This window comes from Pongo abelii, chromosome 23 (assembly GCF_028885655.2).
Source record: "Pongo abelii isolate AG06213 chromosome 23, NHGRI_mPonAbe1-v2.0_pri, whole genome shotgun sequence".
NCBI lineage: Eukaryota > Metazoa > Chordata > Mammalia > Primates > Hominidae > Pongo > Pongo abelii.
The window spans coordinates 29711242-29731542 of NC_085929.1; the positions used below are offsets into that span (position 1 = coordinate 29711242).

The following is a 20301-nucleotide window of genomic DNA, read 5'->3' on the forward strand; positions in this document are numbered from 1 at the left end:
TGGAACTCTGGGCACAGACTGATGGCTGGCCTCGCACGTAAATTACTATTTTTGCACCATGCTGTGGACTACCAACTACCCTCTTTACCTTGACTCTATGGAAATAGAGTCACTGATGCCTTTAAGTTCAATCAAACTAGGGAAGAATTCTAAAAAATCCAGAACCAATGCAGAAAACTCATCTTTAAGATTCTATTTTTCTAGAACCACTTTTGGCACCAAAATCTGTATCAGATTCAACTAGAGAAGCAGAACCAGTAGGGTATATATTGAGATTTATTGCAAGGAATTGACTTCAGTGATTGTAGGAGCTGGCTAGTCATGTCTAAACTCTAAGGCAGGCTATCAGGAAGGGTAGGCTGTCAGGAACTCTTGCCAAGCACTGGGCTGCTGTCCACAGGCAGAATTTCTTCCTCAGGGAAGCCCTTAGCTCTGTTCTTTAGGGCTTTTGACTGATAGGTCAGGCTGACCCAGATTATCTGAGATAATCTCACTTACTTAGTCAACGGGGAATGGACTTCTGTCACATCTACAAAATACTTTCACAGAAATACCTAGATTAGTGTCTGATTGAATTACTGGTGACTGTGGCCTAGCTAAGCCGACACATTCAAAGACCATCCCACCCACCACAGCCTTGCTGTAGGCTCAGGGTCTCTGGATCAGCCCTCACCCTCTTCCCACTGGTGTATAGGATGGACAGCATCATCTGCCTAACCTCAAATCCACCTGCACAAGCATACCTGGGCATTTTTTTTTTTTTAGTTGAGGTAAAATTCACATAACTGAAACATTCTGAAGTATACAAATTCAGTGGCATCTAGTACATTCACCTCCACCTAGTCCCCAAACACTTCCAATACCCCAGAAGTAAGCAGCCCCTTACCCATTAAGAAGTCACTCCTCATGCCACTCTCCCCCTGCCTGGGGATTTTAAAGCCAACCTGGACAATGTTATTGGGGAGAACTTGAACATGTTAAGCCTGCCACGCTTGCTAATCCACGGGGGCAGAGGTGTTTTCCTCACCCCAAGGCAGGCACTGAAGCCGGCTACTCTTTCACGATGGTGGGGCTGTAGTTGGACTTGACAGCTTCGGCAAGCTCCCGTGCGTACATCTCATACCTGCCCGTCATCTGAAAGCAAAACACAGATGTACTTTACAGGTTCTGGTTTTATAAATTCCCATCACTTACACGCCACCACCTCTTGCCACTGGAGGGCAGTAATGGGACAGGAACGCATCAGGAAGGCTCGTTGACAGTGACCTCTTGGCACTGATTCTAGTACTGTGGCAAAGTTCATAGATGCCACAATGACTCATACAGCCCAGCCTTGGCTGCTGTGACCTCTTCGACCTGTCCATCCAGAAAGTGTGGTCTGCTGAGGCAGGACGGAGAAGGGGAGTCCCGTGGTCCTGTTGCTCCCCAGAAGAGCAGCCTACAGCCCAGAGAGGAGTGACCTGCTTCAGGTCACCAGCCAGTTGTAGAAAAGGCTGGGATTTGAACCAGGGGCTCCTGGATGGGCCTGGAGTTCTGTCTACTCCATGTGGCATCTCATCGTGGATACAGAGGCTGGTGGAGTTGAAAAGCCCACCCACGGTGCTCACACCCAGCACGCCCTCACTCCCTCCCTCCCTCCTTTCCCAAGGTGGATTACTCCCAAAAGCCTTGACAGGAGCTCATGCCCATTACCAAAGTTGGGAAGGCTTCTGCTTCTAAGAAGTGTCTAACGAGAAAGCATTTGGTTTACTGCTCCTGGGATACTTATTAAAAAGAGTTGGCCAGCATTCTTGGCTCCCTTCTGATTTGGGTGGAATCCTACATTCATTCTAGTTGCCCAGGAAGAGGAGAGAGAGGTCAGGAGACTCTCTCATGCCCAATACCTTGTTTGTCTGACAAGGATCGGAGACTGAGGAACCCATGCTCAGAAAACAGGATCAAGGCCAAAAGCCCATGTCTGGGTGGATTAGAGGCCCTGGTGGTCTCTCAGTCACACCCGGCAAAGTCAGTTATAACAATGGACATTTGCATATACAATTTGCTTATAAAAGGTGGCTGAGGCAGGGCACAGTGGCTTATGTCTATAATCCTGGTATTTGGGGAGCCCAAGGTGGGAGGATTGCTTGAAGCCAGGAGTTCAAGACCAGCCTGGGGAACACAGTGAGACTCGGTCTCTATAAAAAATTGAAAAATTAGCTGGGTGTGGTGGTGGTGCACGCCTATAGTCCCAGTTACTCGGGAGGCTGAGGCGGGAGGATGGCTTGAGCCCAGGAGGTCAAGGCTGCCATGATCTATGGTTATGCCATTGGTCCAGCCTAGGCGACAGAGCCAAGACCTTGTCTCCATGCCCCCTACTCCACCAAAAAAAGAAAAAGGGGTGCTGAGTTGGTGGAAATACTTTCGGACACTAATACAGCAAACTCTGAAGCTGTGAGCCCTTCTAGGGTGGAGTCCCATCCTAGGAGGGCAGACGTCGCCATTCCTCTGACTCCTGACATCACAGGGCATTAGGTGTCAAAGCCAGCATGGGACCTTCGAGTTAAGCCCCTTATTTTACAACTGGGAGTACTAAGGCTTGGGAGCAGAAGGTGACCAAGGAAGGAAGGCTGTGGCAGAGCCAGGCCTAGATTCCATTTCTCTGCATGACCCATTTCCTGCTATCGTCAAGGCCTACACTGCAGGGACTGGCCACAAGCAGAACCAGACATGCACATTTATCTTGTGATAAGTGCAAATGCCTGGAAAGGAAAAAGGATTAGAGGAGCCAATCCATTCTATTCTCTGGACAAATGAAATTGAGATTAATTTGTCTGAAGGCACCCAGAATCTAAATCAGATGAGAGGAGAATTTATTGCAGCCTGCTGCCTGTACATTGTTTGACCCAACTGTTCCTCCTGGGAGCCAGCAAGGAGGCAGAGATTCAGCCCTCAGCTCACATAGAGCCCTCGGGTGGGAGCTGGTACCTCATGCTGCCATGGGCAACCCTGCAACAGCAGTTCCTGAGAGCAGGATGAGGGCCAAAGCAGAGGAGCAGGCAACAACAGGGGTCCTGGGGACCTACCTTGAAGTTCCAGACATCATTCACCTGCTGGCAGAGGTTTAAGTCGAGCTTAGCAACTAGCAGTCCATCCTGGCTACGGGACAGCCCAGGAGTCCGGCTGCCATCAGGGGCTGCCACATAGCTTGAGCCATAAAAGTAGCCAAAGTCCTGGTGAGCTTTAAAGGAACAAAGAAACACATCTGTGAGCTTGTGTAGATGCACTGTGGGCTCCACAGAGGGTCAGGCACCTTGAGGCAGGCCCAGGACACGCAGTCCATGCCATCCTCCCCAGTGTCTGCCAAATGCTGAGGCCCAAAAGGCCTGTCTCTCATCTCAGGCCTGAAGGCCCAGCAAATTGCTGCAAATGGCCCCCTTATGCTGCTCCCCTTTGCCCCTGGGGAAATGTCTAAATGTCACCCTTCTGAGAGGTGTTGCTTCCACCCACAGCCTAAGGAAATGAGAAAGTCACACTCTGGGGGCTTCCTATGGGGGCCCTCACAGTGAGCTGGAGGCTCTGCCTTCATCTGCCTTGCCAGCTGCGTCACCCTTACCCTCCCTCCAGGCCTTGGTCCCTTCACCAGTCAGGGAGGACTGGCAGCCACCCCACACATGTGTAAGGAGCTGGTGGGCTGGGCAGGGCCTAGCTTGGCCCAGATGCAGCAAGCATCCAGTGGACGCTCATTCCCTTGCCCTTTCTGCATCTCTATTTGCAGTAAGTTAACTAGGATCAGGGACTCTAGAAGTCGGGGGCCTGAAGTGGCGGCATCTGGGACCCTTTCAGGAAGTGTTTTCCTAGAAAACAGACTCGCTCAGCCCCTTCCGGCTTTTTTCTTTTTTTTAGGTGGAGTTTCCCTCCTGTTGCCCAGGCTGGAGTACAATGGCGCAATGTTGGCTCACCACAACCTCCACCTCCTGGGTTCAAGCGATTCTCCTGCCTCAGCCTCCTGAGTAGCTGGGATTATAGGTATGGGCCACCATGCCTGGATAATTTTTTGTATTATTATTATTATTTTTTTCCAGTAGAGACTGGGTTTCTCCATGTTGGTCAGGCTGGCCTCAAACTCCCAACCTCAGGTGACCCGCCCGCCTCAGCCTCCCAAAGTACTGGGATTACAGGCATGAGACACCATGCCTGGCCCCCTCCCGGCTTTCTAGAGGACACTCTGAGCTAGTTCAGATACCTCCTTGGTGAGGGGGACAGTCCCTACCTCCCCCATTCTTGGCCAGAGACGTGGGAAAGGAGTCTTTAGGGTTCTTAGCAGAGGTGAGGTGGTATGTGCCCTTGGATCAAAACAAGCCATGGACTCTAGAAACCCAGGGCCATCCATGCCAATGCCCTGTGGCATCTGTACAGCTGCTTTGGGCAAGGGGAGGGGGGACAAGGACAAAGGAAAGTGGAGAGGGAGATCTATGGGCTGGATGAGAGCACCTCTCCCTTTCAGAGAGCTCACAGAGGATCCCCCACATCCTCTTGGTTCATCTTCACACCAGTCCTGGGGAATGGATGGGGTCCAAACCACTCCTCAAGCTCAGGACTGCCTATCCACACCCCAGCCACAGCCTGATTCCCACACTGCAGGCAATAAAGCAGAGAGGAGTTGGCCTCCTCCTAGATGCCAGGCATGCAGACGTGATCCATGTGGCAGATCCTGACTGGAGGAAGCAGACAGTGAAGGGGAGAGGAAGGCCCACTCCTCAACTGCAGCCATCCATGGTTCATGGGACATACCTTTCTTTCCATCTCCCGAGGTAAACTCGTTCGGGAAGTGCTCCTGTGAAATAAGACCAAGGTAAGAGGAACCTATAGGTGGCACTACCACTACACTCATTCCAGCTCACTCAGCCAGATGAGCAGGGCAATCAGGCCAAGAGGCGAGTCAGCCAGGAAACAGTTAAGGTGAGCTGGAATGGTCTGTACTCATTGGGCAGTTAAGTGCTTATTAAACACCCCTGCTGAGCAGCCAGCCCTGGGCCAGAGGGGAATTTGACAAGCAGGGTAAAAACCTGGATGGTGCCTTTCGGGAGTTCATAATCTGAGAGAAGAGAAAGACACTGGGCACAGACTGGTTCTCAGGGCTGTGGGCACCTGAGGCTGGCCTGCCTGGAGTAATTAAAACCCCAGGCCGGGGTCTGTGAAGGCAGTGGGCAGGTACACACACTGCTTTCAGTATTTCCCCCAGAACCTAATGGAAATTGTACATCAACCTGTGATGGGGTTACATAGGCTAACTAAAACATCAGGTTTCTTTTCTATTTATTTATTTTATTATTTATTTATTTTGGAGATGGAGTTTCATTTTTGTTGCCCAGGCTGGAGTGCAATGATGTGATCTTGGCTCACTGCAACCTCCACCTCCCAGGTTCAAGCGATTCTCCTGCCTCAGCCTCCCTAGTAGCTGGGATTACAGGCGCCTACCACCACGCCCGGCTAATTGTATTTTCAGTAGAGACGGGGTTTCTCCATGTTGGCCAGGCTGGTCTCAAACTCCTGACTTCAGGTGATCCACCTACCTCGGTCTCCCAAAGTGCTGGGATTACAGGCGTGAGCCACCGTGCCTGGCCTTTTCTTTTTTTTTTTTTTTTTTAAACAGAGTCTCACTCTGTCACCCAAGCTGGAGTGCAGCGGCACGATCCTGGCTCACTGCAACCTCTGCTTCCTTGTTCAAGCTATTCTCGTGCCCCAGCCTCCTGAGTAGCTGGAATTACAGGCATGTGCCAGCCTGCCCTGCTAATTTTTATATTTTTAGTAGAGACAGGGTTTTGCCACACTGGCCAGGCTGGTCTCAAACTTCTGACCTCAGGTGATCTGCCAGCCTCGGATTCCCAAAGTGTTAGGATTACAGGCATGAGCCATCAAACCCAGCCAAAACATCAGGTTTCTTTATGCTGCTAGAAGTCAGATAGACTTAGTGTAGAAACCTTGGTTATCTCAGACTGAAAAGATCCTCTGATTAGAGTTTGCTATCTGATTAATAAGGATAAGGAAGAGATATAATAAGTGTATTCTGTTTGGCAGCCAAAACTGTTAAGTGTATGGGGTCAATGGGGAAAATAAACTGGATACTTGGAGGTGATAGGGTGAGAACTGCCATGTCAAAGATCTTTTCAAAATGGCTTCAGCCAAATACAAAAACAGAAAAAACAGGAGGACAGAGATATCTTGAAAAGTAACAGACCAAGCCAGTTTACCCCTTTCCGGACCCTAGGATTTGTGACACTTGTGCAGAGGGAATGGGGTGTCCCCACCAGAGCCACCAGGTGGTGGCTCCTCTCCCCAGCCAGACCTTGGGACTTACGGTGCCCACACGATTGATGGCGCAGGTAAAGCAGTGATTGGCAATGGCTGCGTTTCTGGCCTCGATGGGCCACAGGGACTCGCTGTAAGAGAGAACCAAGAGGAACCAGGTTGCCGACTTTCCAGCCAGACTCAGTGGATGCTCAGCCCTGAGCCTGGCCTGGCTGCAGGCTTTCCAAACCTGCAAGCAGGCCAGCCTGTCCTCAGCACCTTGCCCTGGCCTGAACAGCCTCTGGGAAGGGCCTGCTGCAGGCATAAGCCACGTGGCTGTGCTCTGTCAGAAGAATTGGCAGCCCTGGATCAAATCCTTATCCTGAGCCTCAGTTTCCTTTTCTGAAATGTCCTCAAAGGAAGAATATGAAGACTGAATGACCATGCAGGTGAAGATCCAAGTGGTAGAAGTTCCATAACCACCACTTCCCACCTCCATCCCTTCTCCTGGAACCCACCTGCTGGTCTGGGCAGAACCTCTCCTGGTGAATGCCAGAAGGGAGCCAGGGGCCTGGCGGGCTTGTGCAGGGCCTGTGAGGGCTGAGCGCAGGCTGTACCTGACCTACCCTAACTCTCCCACTCTGCTATGCTGCCTTGCAAGGCAATCTCCAAAGTGGGTGATTTCAGGGCCAGTAAACAAGAAAGGAACTTAGGTAATAGGATAAGGGGTCAGATTCTGCCGCAGGGTCACCTCCTCCAAGCTGGACCATTTCCCAGTGACTTCCCATTTCCCTCTTCTGAACCTTGAGTCTCTAAGTAAAGGCTCCCTGGTTCTCTTACTGGCCAGTGGGGGAGTGGCCCAGGAGGGAGGCACCCCATGGGCTTGGCTGAGCTGTGGGCCTTCCTCACTCTAGCACCTGCAAAGGGAGAATGTGATGGGAGACATGGCCCCAACCAGAGACCCTGTCCTTCTCTGGCCCGCCAACTAAGTTGTGACATGGAATCTAGTGGGCCTTCTTGTCACTGACTATCTTTTGTCTGAGGAACATCTTTAAGACTGTGGATTGACAGGAGTAATGCCCACTTAGAAACACTGTGTGACTGGGAGCAAAATGCCCCGGAATCTTCCTTTGTGTCAGCATGCACCTGGTTTAAACCAGGGAGTAGGTGGAGGGGGTGGGTGCTTGTCACAAGCCTAATTCTCAGGAGGATTCACAAGTCTGAAAAAATAAAAAATCACAGGCTTGATTGAGGGGACTCATTTTGCTGCTTTTTTCCCCCAGCTGCTAAGCCAAGCTGACAAAACTTTTCAGAAATGATTTTTACAGAAACACACCAGTAAATGACATTTTCAGGAATTAAATAGACACTTGCAGGGCGATTGCCATAAACATCTTAGTTGCAATTCTCCAGGGAGGTGTTCTGCATAGGACCAAAACCCACAGCTGGCAATAAAATTTATGCTCTCAAAACCACCAGGGGAAAGGAAGCTGGGGTTAGTGAGAACCCAGTGTGTGCAGGAATCATGAAGTCTGATGGGGAGTGGGGACGTTTGCCATATTCCCAGCACAGTGCACACACACCCCTAAAAATAATCGCAGTGGAAAGGCAAGATGCAGCAAGAGGATAGGATAGTGACTTGCCAATGAATGTACACAGGTGGTAGAAATCTTTGGTCACCCAAGCTGTAAGGGACACATCCTTGGATTATGAGGATAACCTAATCAAAAGCATTCAGACACTACTGTGTACTTAGAACTGTGGGACTCAAAAATGAATGAGGACACCCTGCTGACCCACGTGTGTGCATGCACATGTGTATGTCTGTCTCTGATACAGGCGGCAGAAGGTGCCAGAAAAGGGGATGGATGGTTCTGGATGCTGTGATCCAATGCTGGTGGGGATTTGCCCAGCATTGTGCTGAAAAACACTATCAATTCCATCATTCATCATTTTAAGAAAACCAGCCAGGATCCTACCATCCTAATAAACCACCTGTTGCCTTTTATCCGCACTCCATGACTATCCTCGTCCATAGGCAAACTTTTTTTTCCTTTTTTCTTTTTTTTCCAAGAGTTCTGACCACAGCCTGAACACGTCTTTTTCTTGCTCACAGGCTTTCGTCACTTTGCATTACCTTCATCATGACTCTTTTTAGTGGCTGTACAACAACCTGTGGAAGAGGTGGGCTGCAATGTACTTAGCTCAGACACTTTCCCCGCTGTCAGCTTTTCCCTTATTGTAAGTAAGCTGTTGTGAGCACCTTCACATGCATTGCCTTTCCCTATTTTTTTTTCCGTCTTGTTCTGTCACCCAGGCTGGAGCGCAGTGGTGCAATATCAGCTCACTGCAACCTCCGCCTGCTAGGTTCAAGCGATTCTCCTGCCTCAGCCTCCCAAGTAGCTGTGACTACAGGCACCTGCCACCATGCCTGGCTAATTTTTGTATTTTTAGTAGAGATGAGGTTTCACCATGTTGGCCAGGATGGTCTCAAACTCCTGACCTCAAGTGACCCACCAGCCTTGGCCTCCCAAAGGGCTGGGATTACAAATGCGAGCCACTGTGCCTGGCCTTCCCTCCTCTTTTAGAGTGTTTTTTCAGGCTACAGTTCTAGGAGTATCATTATCAGGCCAAAGGGCATGAGCATTTTAGGAGCTCATGAAACATACTGCTTTCCAAAAGACCTGTTAGTTTTTACTGCCAGCCTCACCACACCCTGGAAAGCCAAGGGTTGGATGATTCTTGGCTGAGGAAAGAAAAATCAATCATTTTTAATAAGCCTAATAGGCTGCTGAGGACATAGCAATTATATGCATATTACACTGGGGTGCTTCTGTTTGCCTAACTGGAGCTAATAAAAGCCTGAGATAGGAGGGTCAGGGAGGGCCTCTGCACACACAAGGCGAGGAGCCATCTGAGTCCACGGTCACAACTTTGCCTGCCCTGGCCCAGAAGCCAGATGCCCTAGTGCTTTGGGTTCCTCTAGGGACCTCAGTGGGGAGATGGAGCTTGCCAAGTGTCTTACCCAGAGCCAGCAGAGGGGGCTGCTTTAGGGGGTGGCCCCAAAGTTCTACCCAGGCCTGGTAGCTGGATGACCAGTAATAACCCTACTGATGACCGCCAATGAATGCTGTCACTGGTGATCTGACCATCATGAGACTCCAGTATGTTCTCTGAGGGGAGATGGAGGCCTGATTTTCTCCTTCTACCCAACAGTACCCCTCCTGGACATGGACCAGACCTCCAGGTACATGGGCAGGGTGGTAGACCTGAGGTAACAGAGGAGGGATTGCATGCTGGCTCCAGAAGGAACCTGCTATGTAAATAAATGTTGAATGCAGAGGGGATATTACTCTTGAGAAAGGGGCACTATATGAAAAGAAAAGGTAAATGTCACATCCTGACGTTTAGAAGAAATTCAACTGAAATTTGGCTGGGGGCAGTGGCTCACGCCTCTAATCCCAGCACTTTGGGAGGCCAAGGTGGGTGGATCACGAGGTCAGGAGATCGAGACCATCCTGGCTAACATGGTGAAACCCCATCTCTACTAAAAATACAAAAAATTAGCTAGGTATGGTGGCGGGCGCCTGTAGTCCCAGCTACTCGGGAGGCTGAGGCAGGAGAATGGCATGAACCCAGGAGGCAGAGCTTGCAGTGAGCCAAGATTGAGCCAGTGCACTCCAGCCTGGGTGACAGAGCGAGACTCTGTCTCAAAGAAAAAAAAAAAAAGGAAGAAATTCAACTGAAATTTAGTCAAGAATGAGGACAAGAGAGACAAGTGCAGGCCAACAGAGACTCAAAGCTGCGCACACACCAGAACTCCCCCTGCTCCCCACCCATGGCAGGACAGGGCACACCCCTGTCCTGCTGGGGACACTGGCAGCCAAGACCACAAAAAGTGAAAGCCAGCACCTCCTGCTGCAGGAATCCTGCTTGGAAGGAAGTGAGTTGGGGAGAAAAGTATTTGCACATAAATTCCTAGAGTTCTGTTACTTGTAGTGATGCAAAACTGGAAACCACCCAAATGCTCAGCCTTTGTGGAAGAGACAGGCAGCAGCAGCACAGTTATGCAGTCAGATCAGCTCACTGGATGCCCCTCCTAAATGAGGGGGCCCAGGGGTGGGGTACTGCCCAGCTCTTGGGCTTCTGGGGCCACCCTTCCCTCATCCCCCAGCCCTGCCTTGACAAGGGCAGTTCTATCTGTTTAGGGGTGAGGCTAACACCGAAACACTTGTTATGTGTTATAAAAATAAAACCCTTCTCTGGTTAAAGACAAGTTTCCTCGACTGATCTCCAGCTCCCTCATTGGTGGCTTCTCTTGTCCAGATGTTTGCCCTACCTGTGCAGGATGCTACAGATGTGAGGACTAGGAATCTACAGTCCCCCATCCAGGAGCCAATGCTGGCTAGGCACCTACTATGCTCCAAGGACTTAGATGTGGGGGTTCTTTTTTGTTTTATTGTTTTGTTTTGTTTTTTGAGATGGAGTCTCGCTCTATCACCAGGCTGGAGTGCAGTGGTGCCATCTTGGCTCACTGCAACCTCCGCCTCCCAAGTTCAAGCGATTCTCCTGCCTCAGCCTCCCGAGTAGCTGGGACTACAGGCACACACCACCATGCCTGGCTAATTTTTGTATTTTTAGTAGAGACAGGGTTTCACCACGTTGGCTAGGCTGGTCTCAAACTCCTGACCTCAAGTGATCCACCTGCCTCGGCCTCCCAAAGTGCTCGGATTATGGGTGTGAGCCACCGAGCCCAGCCCAATGTGGGGCTTTTTGAAGCCCCCTGGTGACTACAGGGAAAGGGAGGAATTATTTTCATCTCAGTGTTCAGAATCACAGCAGAGGCTGGTGTTTTACTGTAGAGCAGCTCTTGCTGCGGGTGGGGGATTGCTCATTGCCATCTTGAGGATTCTTTTCACTGAAAAGCTGGTCACATGTACAACATGCAATCCTGGGGGCTCAGCTCTGTTAACATCCTGGTGGCTGTGCCTGCCTGCTGCCACCTTGGAGGTCCACAGCCCAGCCTTGGGCTTCAGCTGGCTGGGCCCCAGGAAGCCCCCCAGACCCTACCAACTGAGTGACCTGAGTGCTCCAATCGTGGCCGAGGGGTTGAAGATGATCTCAGCTCCGTTGATGCTGTACATAAGCCAGTTGAGGGGGTGGTGTCGCCCATAGCAAATGTTCACCGCGATCCTTCCGAACTGCGTCTGGAACACGGGGTGGCCCAGGTTTCCCTCCATGTAGTAAGTTGACTGAAAAGCAAAGGGCCATATACTGATGCCTCTGACCTTCAAGATTTCCCTTTCCTTAGACTCAGCAGAAAAACTGAAATATCACCAATAGTCCAGAGGTGGTTACACTCCTGAGTGTGAGTCTAAGTTCCAGAATTTCAATATGATAAAAACAAAACACACACACAAAAAACCTGACACCAAATAAGCCAGCCCCCGGGGGAAATCATCACAGTGGGTTAAGCATTTGCCCAGTCTCCTTTCTGACATGTCACAAAAATCCCCACAATGACGTTCCACACTATTTCAAACTCTGGTGAGGTTTCACTTATGGTCCAACTCAAGGCTCAGGTTTGGTCGGCGTTAACACGAGTTGGTCAATGCCCTCAGCAATCACATGTCATTATATAGAACGGTGGAGTCCTGGGGACCTGAAGCACATCCAAGCAACTCTCTCCCTGGTCAGAGGAGAAAGCTGTTTCCTGAGGGGGCATAGCTTGCCCAAATGATTAAGGCCAAAGCTTCTAGTGGAACCCACACCCTGAAAGCACACCTTCTCCATCCTGCCTAGGGTTAAGGAGGTCCCTGTGGGGCAGGCGGACCAGACCCCATCCTCCTATCCCTGCCTCTCTGTCTGCTCCTAAGGGTGCCAGGGCAGGGACACTGTCCTGGACAGCACTGAGGGAAGCTAGAGGGCAAATCAGGGTCCCAAACAGATCTGCTCCAGGAGCCTTCCACCTCCTCCTGATCCTGGCCATCAAAATGGGCCAGGGTCAGGCAGCAACCAGGATGTGTGCACGTGGTGAGCACCAGAGCAGATCCTGCTGTGTTGAGACAAGCGCTGTGCTATCTGCAGGGAGCTAAAGATTAATCCCAGGGTAAACAGGTGAGGGGCGCGTCTTTCCACCCCCACCTCCAGCTGTTACTGAGAAACGCTAGGTTCTTCTTTCTCCCTGGGAAACCTCCTCTAGTCCTGCAGGCCATTTCTTATCTGCCTGACCAGCCTGAGAATGGCCAGGACCCCCACAATCATGGAGTGAGAACTGGGGACATCACATCCTGAACAACTGCATTAACGGCAAATCAAGTTCAGATTTAATATCTTAGGCATTAGGCAGAGGTCATTTCCCTCCTTCAAACATCCACCCACTCCCATCTTACCCACCCAGGGGTTGGCATTAACCAACCAAAATGGCCCCCCCAACTTATGCCCTGATCATAGGCACATTAAACTTCACATAATGCACAGTATGCAGACATGCATGTTTGCCCACTGCCACCTGACACACAAACATGGGCCACCTCAGGCCCCCCCACGATCCACAGACAAGGAATCCACGCTCCAAACAAGCACAGGGCTGTGGCGTGCTAGGCTCTGAGCCTGAAAGGGGCCACAGGAATCATTTCATGTTTGTGCAATGTTTATTTTTGGTTTTAATTTATATACCACTTACTTCAGAGAATTCAGGAGGCCAAATCAGGTTGTATTAAAAAATATATGCCCCATTGTGCTAAAGGTGTTTGGGACTCCTCTGAGAGTCCCACCTGAATCCTGTCTGCCTGTGTGATATAGGGCATATGTCAGGTAACCCTCTGAGCACTGCAGCCACACTGTGCTCCAGTGGAGTGTGCGTGACATGGAGTATGATCCTGCACAGAACTTCCCCACAGAAAGTCCCACAGAGATCTACAACACACAGAGGGGCAAGTGAGCAGGGCTGGTTATCTACCTTATGGGTGGCTCACCTCGTTGAAGTCACCCACTCTGGGGATGTGGTTTTTCCTGGTCTTTCCCAGGACTGCTCCGGAATTGGAGATCACCACGGCTGTATTCCACAAAACGTCCCCATGCTCGCTGTCTCGTTCCAGGATGGGAGACACCACCACCATGTCATGGTTCTTCGCCAGCTGGAAAAATGATAAATATGGCAGAGTCCCACTTTTAAACCAATTGTTGTAGTTTTTTATCGAAGAAGAATTTAATGATCCTACTAAATCATTAGGCTTGGGTCAGAGCAATCACTTGCATTTGTTGTTTGGAACACTAAATACCCTAATGTCCATGCTTTGCTAAATAAGAATCACATTGTCCTGTGCACAGTTGGTGGTATAGTAAAATGGTGCAGCTGCTCTGGAAAACCATATGGGAGTTCCTCAAAAAATTAAACAAGAATTACCATTTGATCTGGCAATCCTAATCCTGGGTATATATCCAAAAGGATTGAAAGCAGAAGAGATTTGCAAACGCATATTCATTGCCGCATTATTCACAATAGCAAAGAGGTGGGAGCAAACCAAGTGCCCATCAATGGGTGAATGGATAAATGAAACGTGGCACATCCATACAATGGAGTATCATCCAGCCTTAGATGCCATGGTTCTATGCTACACATGGGTGAACCTTGATGATACTATGCTAAATGAAATAAGCCAGTCCCAAAAAGACAAATACTGTATGATTCCACTTGTGTAAGGTATCTAGAGTAGTCAAACTCACAGAAATGGAAAGTACAATATTAATAGAATGGTGACTGCCAGGGGCTGGGGGAATGGGGAGCTATTGTTTAATGGGATACAGTCAGATTTGCAAGATGCAAAAATTCTGGAGATCCGCACAGTGTGAATATACTTTACACTACTGAACTGTGCACTTAAAAATGGTTAAAATGGTACATTTTATATGTATATTTTACCACTTTAAAAAAGAATAAAAATAATAATCAAACGTCTTATCTATGCCAAAAATAAATTTCTTTGGCATCAAATTCCTTTTGTCTCAAGTAAGAACATCAATCCCTGGTGACCACAGGATGAGCAGCCCAGCAGGTCATTTGTCCTCTACTCTAATTAGCCGTCATGATCTCTGGCCTTAACAACAGGACAGGGGAGAGGCATGCTCAGAAGGCAACACTAGGAGCCATGCTAAGGGCAGCCTCAGGTCCCTGTGGAGGCAGAGTGTCTGGCACCAGCTCTCTTTCACACTCTTCCTCCAGCCCTGGCTCAGGCTTATCATCTGCAAAAGTCCCCTAACCAGTCTCCTTCCTCTTTTTTCCATAGCAAGAAATCAACACCCTGGTGAATGAGAGATTTTTTTTCCCCTACAGCCTGAGAACACCGATGTTTGGAATCACAACTGAGTATTGATAAAGTCACCATGATTATAGCTCTGCCCCAAAAGCCCCTAAGTATATGTATAAAACCTGAAAGAGAATACAAAGAAATGAAAAGAGTTATTCTGTTAGAGGTGAAAATAAGGATAAATGACCATTCGTCACCTCATGGATTTTCTGGTAACAGTTTTATTAAGATATAATTCAGGCCAGGCACGGTGGCTCACGCCTGTAATCCCAGCACTTTGGGAGGCCGAGGCGGCGGATCACGAGGTCAGGAGATCAAGACCATCCTGGCTAACATGGTGAAACCCCGTCTCTACTAAAAATACAAAACAAATTAGCTGGGTGTGGTGGCGGGCGCCTGTAGTCCCAGCTACTTGGGAGGCTGAGGCAGGAGAATGGCGTGAACCCAGGAGGCGGAGCTTGCAGTGAGCCGAGATCATGCCACTGCACTCCAGCCTGGGCAACAGAGTGAGACTCCATCTCAAAAAAATATATATATATAATTCACACAGCATAAGATTCACTTTAAGATTGGTCAAGTACAGTAGCGAGAAGTGGGAAACAGCAGAACAAGGAGTCACTCTTTTGAAGTGTGCAATTCAGTAGTATTCAGGATATTCACAGAGTTGTGCAACCCTCACCACTATCTAATTTTAGAACATTTTCATCACCCTAAATGGAAACTTTGTACCCATTAGCAGTCACTCCCTTCCTCCCTCACCCCCAGCCCTTAGCCACCACTAATCTACTTTCTGTCTCTATGGATTTGCCTATTCTGGACAGTTTATATAAATGGGATCATACAACATGTATTATGAGGTTTTAACGAAGAAAAATCAAAACCAATTTCTATGCTGATGAGACACAGGCCATGCATCAAAGCTTCTGTGACTCAAGCAAACTGCAGTGGAGCATGCAGAGCTCTGGATGAGGAACTGGCTTCTCTGGCCCCTGAATGCCAGCTCTGCCACTTGCCAGCTGCGGGACTTGCTACAAAAGTCACCTCCGACCACCCTCCCTGGGCTGCAGCTCCCTTGCCTGAAAAAGCTAATGGCCCTTCTGGAGCCTTACACTCTCCAATTTTAAGAGTACGCTTAAAAAAAAAAAAAAAAAAAGCGGCAAATAGTCTTATCTAATCTTATCTGGCAAAACAAGCACCAAATGGGTGCATTTTCCATGGTGAAAGGCCAAACCCGGCAGCTGTGGTCATGCTCTGTGACTTGCACATATTTGGCAGCTGCTGCCAGAGGCACCGTTAATGTCCTACCTTCTGACAGAATCTGGTGGTGGGCCCATCCTCTGCTGACTCAGCAAATTCTGTCCAAGGAAGCTTCTCTCTCGTACAGAAGGCAAAGGGCATAGCTATAAATAGGAGAAAGGGCAGAATTATATCCAACATGCACAGCCTCTGAGGGGGGCTCCTCAGCCCAGCAGCGGGAGGTCACTGCAAGAGAATAGAGTCTCAGGAGTACCATGGCCTGGCTTCTGGGTCCTGTTCCTGGCTGTGGGCACTGGGCAGCCCTTACCTCTGGGCTTCATGGCAAAACAAGGGTCTAGGCCAAATGTCTTTCCCAAAGTCTTAAAAACAATTGCAGCAGGGACTCGAACAGATATTTGCACACTCATGTTTACAGGAACTTTATTCACAATAGCCAAAAGATGGAAACAACCCAAGTGTCTTATCAACAGATGAACTGATAGGTAAAATGTGATATATATATATATATATATATATATATATATATATATATATATATACACACAATGGAATATTAGTCAACCCTTTTTTAAAAAGGGAAGAAATTCTGATGCATGCTTACATGGATGAAACTTCAAGAATATGCTGACACACAAAACAAATATTGTAGGAGTCTACTCATAGGAGGTATTTAGAGTAGTCAAAATTTTTTTTTTTTTTTTTTTTTTTGAGATGGGGTTTTGCTCTTGTTGCCCAGGCCAGAGTACAATGGCACTATCTCGACTCACCACAACCTCCCCCTCCCAGGTTCAAGCAATTCTCCTGCCTCAGCCTTCCCGAGTAGCTGGGATTACAGGCATGCGCCACCATGCCCGGCTAATTTTGTATTTTTAGTAGAGACGCGGTTTCTCCATGTTGGTCAGGCTGGTCTTGAACTCCCGACCTTAGGTGATCCGCCCACCTCAGCCTCCCAAATTGCTGGGATTACAGGTGTGAGTCACCACGCCCAGCCTAGAGTAGTCAAATTCTTAATGACAGAAAGTAGAATAGCCGTCAGAGGCCAGAAGAGGGGATAATGGGAAGTTACTGTTTAATGGGTAGAAGTGTCCAATTGTGAATGATGAGAAAAGTTCTGGAGATCATGGTGATGATGGTTGCACAACAACATGAATGTATTTAATGCCACAGACTGTACACTTAAAAATGGTTAAAATGGTAAATATTGTTATGTATATCTATATGCCACACACACAAAGTTTTAAATTGCCAAAGTTCCCAACCAGCAGATTTCATGCTGTTGGCCAATCTGCAGGGTGGCAGGAGCTCCACTGACTCCTTGGGGAAAGTATCAGAAGGCTGCTGGGGATGGCACTGGGACCCTCCCTCCTCCTAGTGACAAGGAGGCTTCTTCAGAAATAAGAAAATCTACTCATTAATGATCCCACAAAAAGTTTGGGAACCACTGGGCAGGATGAACATCTGCAAGGATTAATGCTCTTATTCTCATGATCTCTGGCCAGGCCCCACCTTGGGGCTAATTCAGTAGGAAATTTCATTCAACTCACTGTTTTTTTTTTTTTTTCCCCAAACAGTAGGTACATACACATTGATTAACAGTTCAAAGATGCCGGTCATCTCCATGCACACCAAGTTCAGAGCAGTCTCCTATGCAGGGGACGGAGGGGACTCTGCTGGGGTGGGCCCTTGGGACCTTTGGCTATGTGCCCATTGCTGCTCTACAGCCCAGCCACACATGGATATCTGCAGTGCGTGGAGTTACCTTTAGTACCTGCCAGTCTGCTGGTGTGAACGGTGCCTCACTGTGAGTAAATGTTTCCCATATCCCCGGTGAGGCTGAACCCCTCACCTCACATTCACTGGCCAGTCTGGATTCCTTCCCTACATTTTTTTGTTCATACCCTTTGCCTATTTCCTACTGGGCTATTCGTCTTTTTCTTTCTCAATGTGGAGAACTGAATTCCTTGTCTGGACTAATTCAGCATACTCTGTAGATCTCCCACCTCACAATAACGCAAGTGCATTTCTTTCTTTTTCTTTTTCTTTCTTTTTCTTTTTTTTGAGATGGAGTCTTGTTCTTGTTGCCCAGGTTGGAGTGCAATGGCGCGATCTTGGCTCACTGAAACCTCCACCTCCTGGGTTCAAGCAATTCTTCTGCCTCAGCATCCCAAGTAGCCGAAATTACAGGCGCCCACCACCACGCCCATCTAATTTTTTTTGTATTTTTAGTAGAGATGGGTTTTCATCATGTTGGCCAGGCTGGTCTCGAACTCCTGACCTCAGGTGATCCAGCTGCCTCAGCCTCCCAAAGTGCTGGGATTACAGGCGTGAGCTACCAGACCCAGCCCAAGTCCATTGTCCATTTCTTTCTTTCTTTTTTTTCTGTTTTGAGACGGAGTCTCGCTCTCGTTGCCCAGGCTGGAGTGCAGTGGCGCGATCTTGGCTCATTGCAACCTCCACCTCCTGATTTCAAGCGATTCTCCTGCCTAAGCCTCCCAAGTAGCTGGGATTACAGGTGCCCACCACCACGTCCAGCTAATTTTTGTATATTTAGTAGAGACGGGGTTTCACCATGTTGGCCAGACTGGTTTTGAACTCCTGATCCCAGGTGATTCACCCGCCCCAGGCTCAGAAAGTGCTGGGATTACAGGCGTGAGCCACCACATCTGGCCCCAAGTCCATTTCTTTTAGAGGGATTAGCCTAACAGAAGTTTCCAGTTGTCTGCTATTGTTCCAGCTACTTTGAACTAACTTGAGGGGGGTGTGCAGGAAGCTGTGTGATGCGATGGGGCAGTGTTTAACTGGCCTCTGCGAGGGCCTTAAGACCTCTTTAGGAGTAACAATTGTAGACAGTATCTCCTAAATGCCAGGCATATGTGGAGCATGGTGCCTGGTAGAAAGAAGAAAACAGCTCCCCCGTACGGCGGAGGGGGCCAGGGGAGTCTGAACCAAGAGAAATCTGGTGTGCAGCGGAAAAGTGGTTGGTTATATTGGGAGGCTGGAGGAGGTGGGGTCTGATTTGCATAGGGCCCAGGGGATTGGTTTGACCAGCTGTGACATTCAAGTAGCCCGCAAAAAATCTAGCCCTCCCACCTTAGTCCTTTAATATGCAAATGTGAGCTGCCATGATGTCCTGAACATGTATGAGTTATCTGGAGGCGGTCATGACACTTGGCACAGGTGGTGACAAGAAGAGGGCAGGAATCGCCATGTTGGGTGGACCTAGTTTCTAATTGCCTGCATTTGCGTATCAAAGCTTGCTGGCCTGGCTCTTTAAGCCGCCTTTTCGGTTAGAAAAGAAATGGTTCAGGGGTTGCTTCTTATTACAGGAAAATTTTCACTGAGAACCTTTACTCCTTTATTCCTTTTACTCCTTTATAGCTGCCTAAAAATTATTTGTTTATAACTCCTATCTTCATAATAGGCAGATCGTCTCCAACATCCCTGAGCAGGTGTCACCCCCTTTATTTCACAGAGAAGGAAGAGAAGCCTCAGCTTTTCAATTCCTTCTGGTCCCAGGAAGCCTGGTCCTAAGAGAGTACCACAGTAAATATCCCGCCAATGGCACCACCACCATCTTGCCAAGCAGGTGGCAGGCACTGCCAGCAACAGCCCTGGGGGCCTTGGTACCAGGCTCAAGGCTCCCCAGGATCGCCTTCTGTGAAGAGAGTTGAATTATTTTAAGGAAGCCAACAGAAAAGCTGTTGAAAACACAAATGCTCCTTAATGACCATTAATTCTCAGCTTTCAGAGCATTAGGAGTGAGTCAAGTGCCCCCAGAGATTAAGCGGCTTCTTTTCCTGTTTACACAACCACTCTAATGTAAACACACTTTCAAAAGAAGGATGTGGAAGTGGGGTTGGGTGAGGCTGGCTGCAAAGTCCCAACTACGAGTTCTTTAACTAGAGGGGATGGGGTTCCACATGCACTGACCCAACACTTGGCCCTCAGGAACTGCCAGCCTAGAGGGAAGGAGATGAATTAGAACCTGGTGCGGCCACACAACCTGGCAGTACAGAGTGGTCAGAGGGAGTCTCCAGGGCCCCACAAAGGAGGGGTACCTGTGCTAGACTTTGATAAATGAGGGGGAGTTCCAGATCCAAGAAAGGGAAGATGTTAGTTCAACTATCCAGCCAATACTAATTTGTAGTGCCTGTCATGCACTAGGGATTATTCTTGCCACTAAAGATGAAACAGGGGTGGGTGGAGAGTTGGGAAAAACAAACATAGATACTATCCTCATGGAGCTCATAGTCTAATCAAGAGTGAGAGTACAAAGGTAACAAAAATAGGAAAATGACATGAACTTCTGGGACACAGACATGTGTTCTTTCCTGAAACCCCATTAACATGACAGGAAAGCAATGTTCATGCAAAGGCATATACCCACAAGGATGGAGCACTGAGGCACGGAAACATGGGAAGCTGGCAGGCGGAAAGATGCAGGCAAATCTCTCAGCAGATCAGAGAA

The 20301-nt window shown here is 48.8% G+C and overlaps 1 protein-coding gene across 1 annotated transcript in view; it reads right to left on the bottom strand.

Annotated features, from left to right (window-relative positions):
• Positions 1-258: 258 nt before the first annotated feature.
• The window catches only part of UPB1 (beta-ureidopropionase 1), a 34291-nt gene continuing 14248 nt past the window's right edge, over positions 259-20301 (bottom strand). Inside the window, 7 exon segments of the mRNA NM_001132004.1 lie at positions 259-1134; positions 3063-3217; positions 4771-4813; positions 6338-6419; positions 11350-11519; positions 13245-13406; positions 15882-15976. Of these exon segments, the coding sequence (NP_001125476.1) occupies positions 1051-1134; positions 3063-3217; positions 4771-4813; positions 6338-6419; positions 11350-11519; positions 13245-13406; positions 15882-15976 (791 nt within the window). The 3' untranslated portion in view covers positions 259-1050.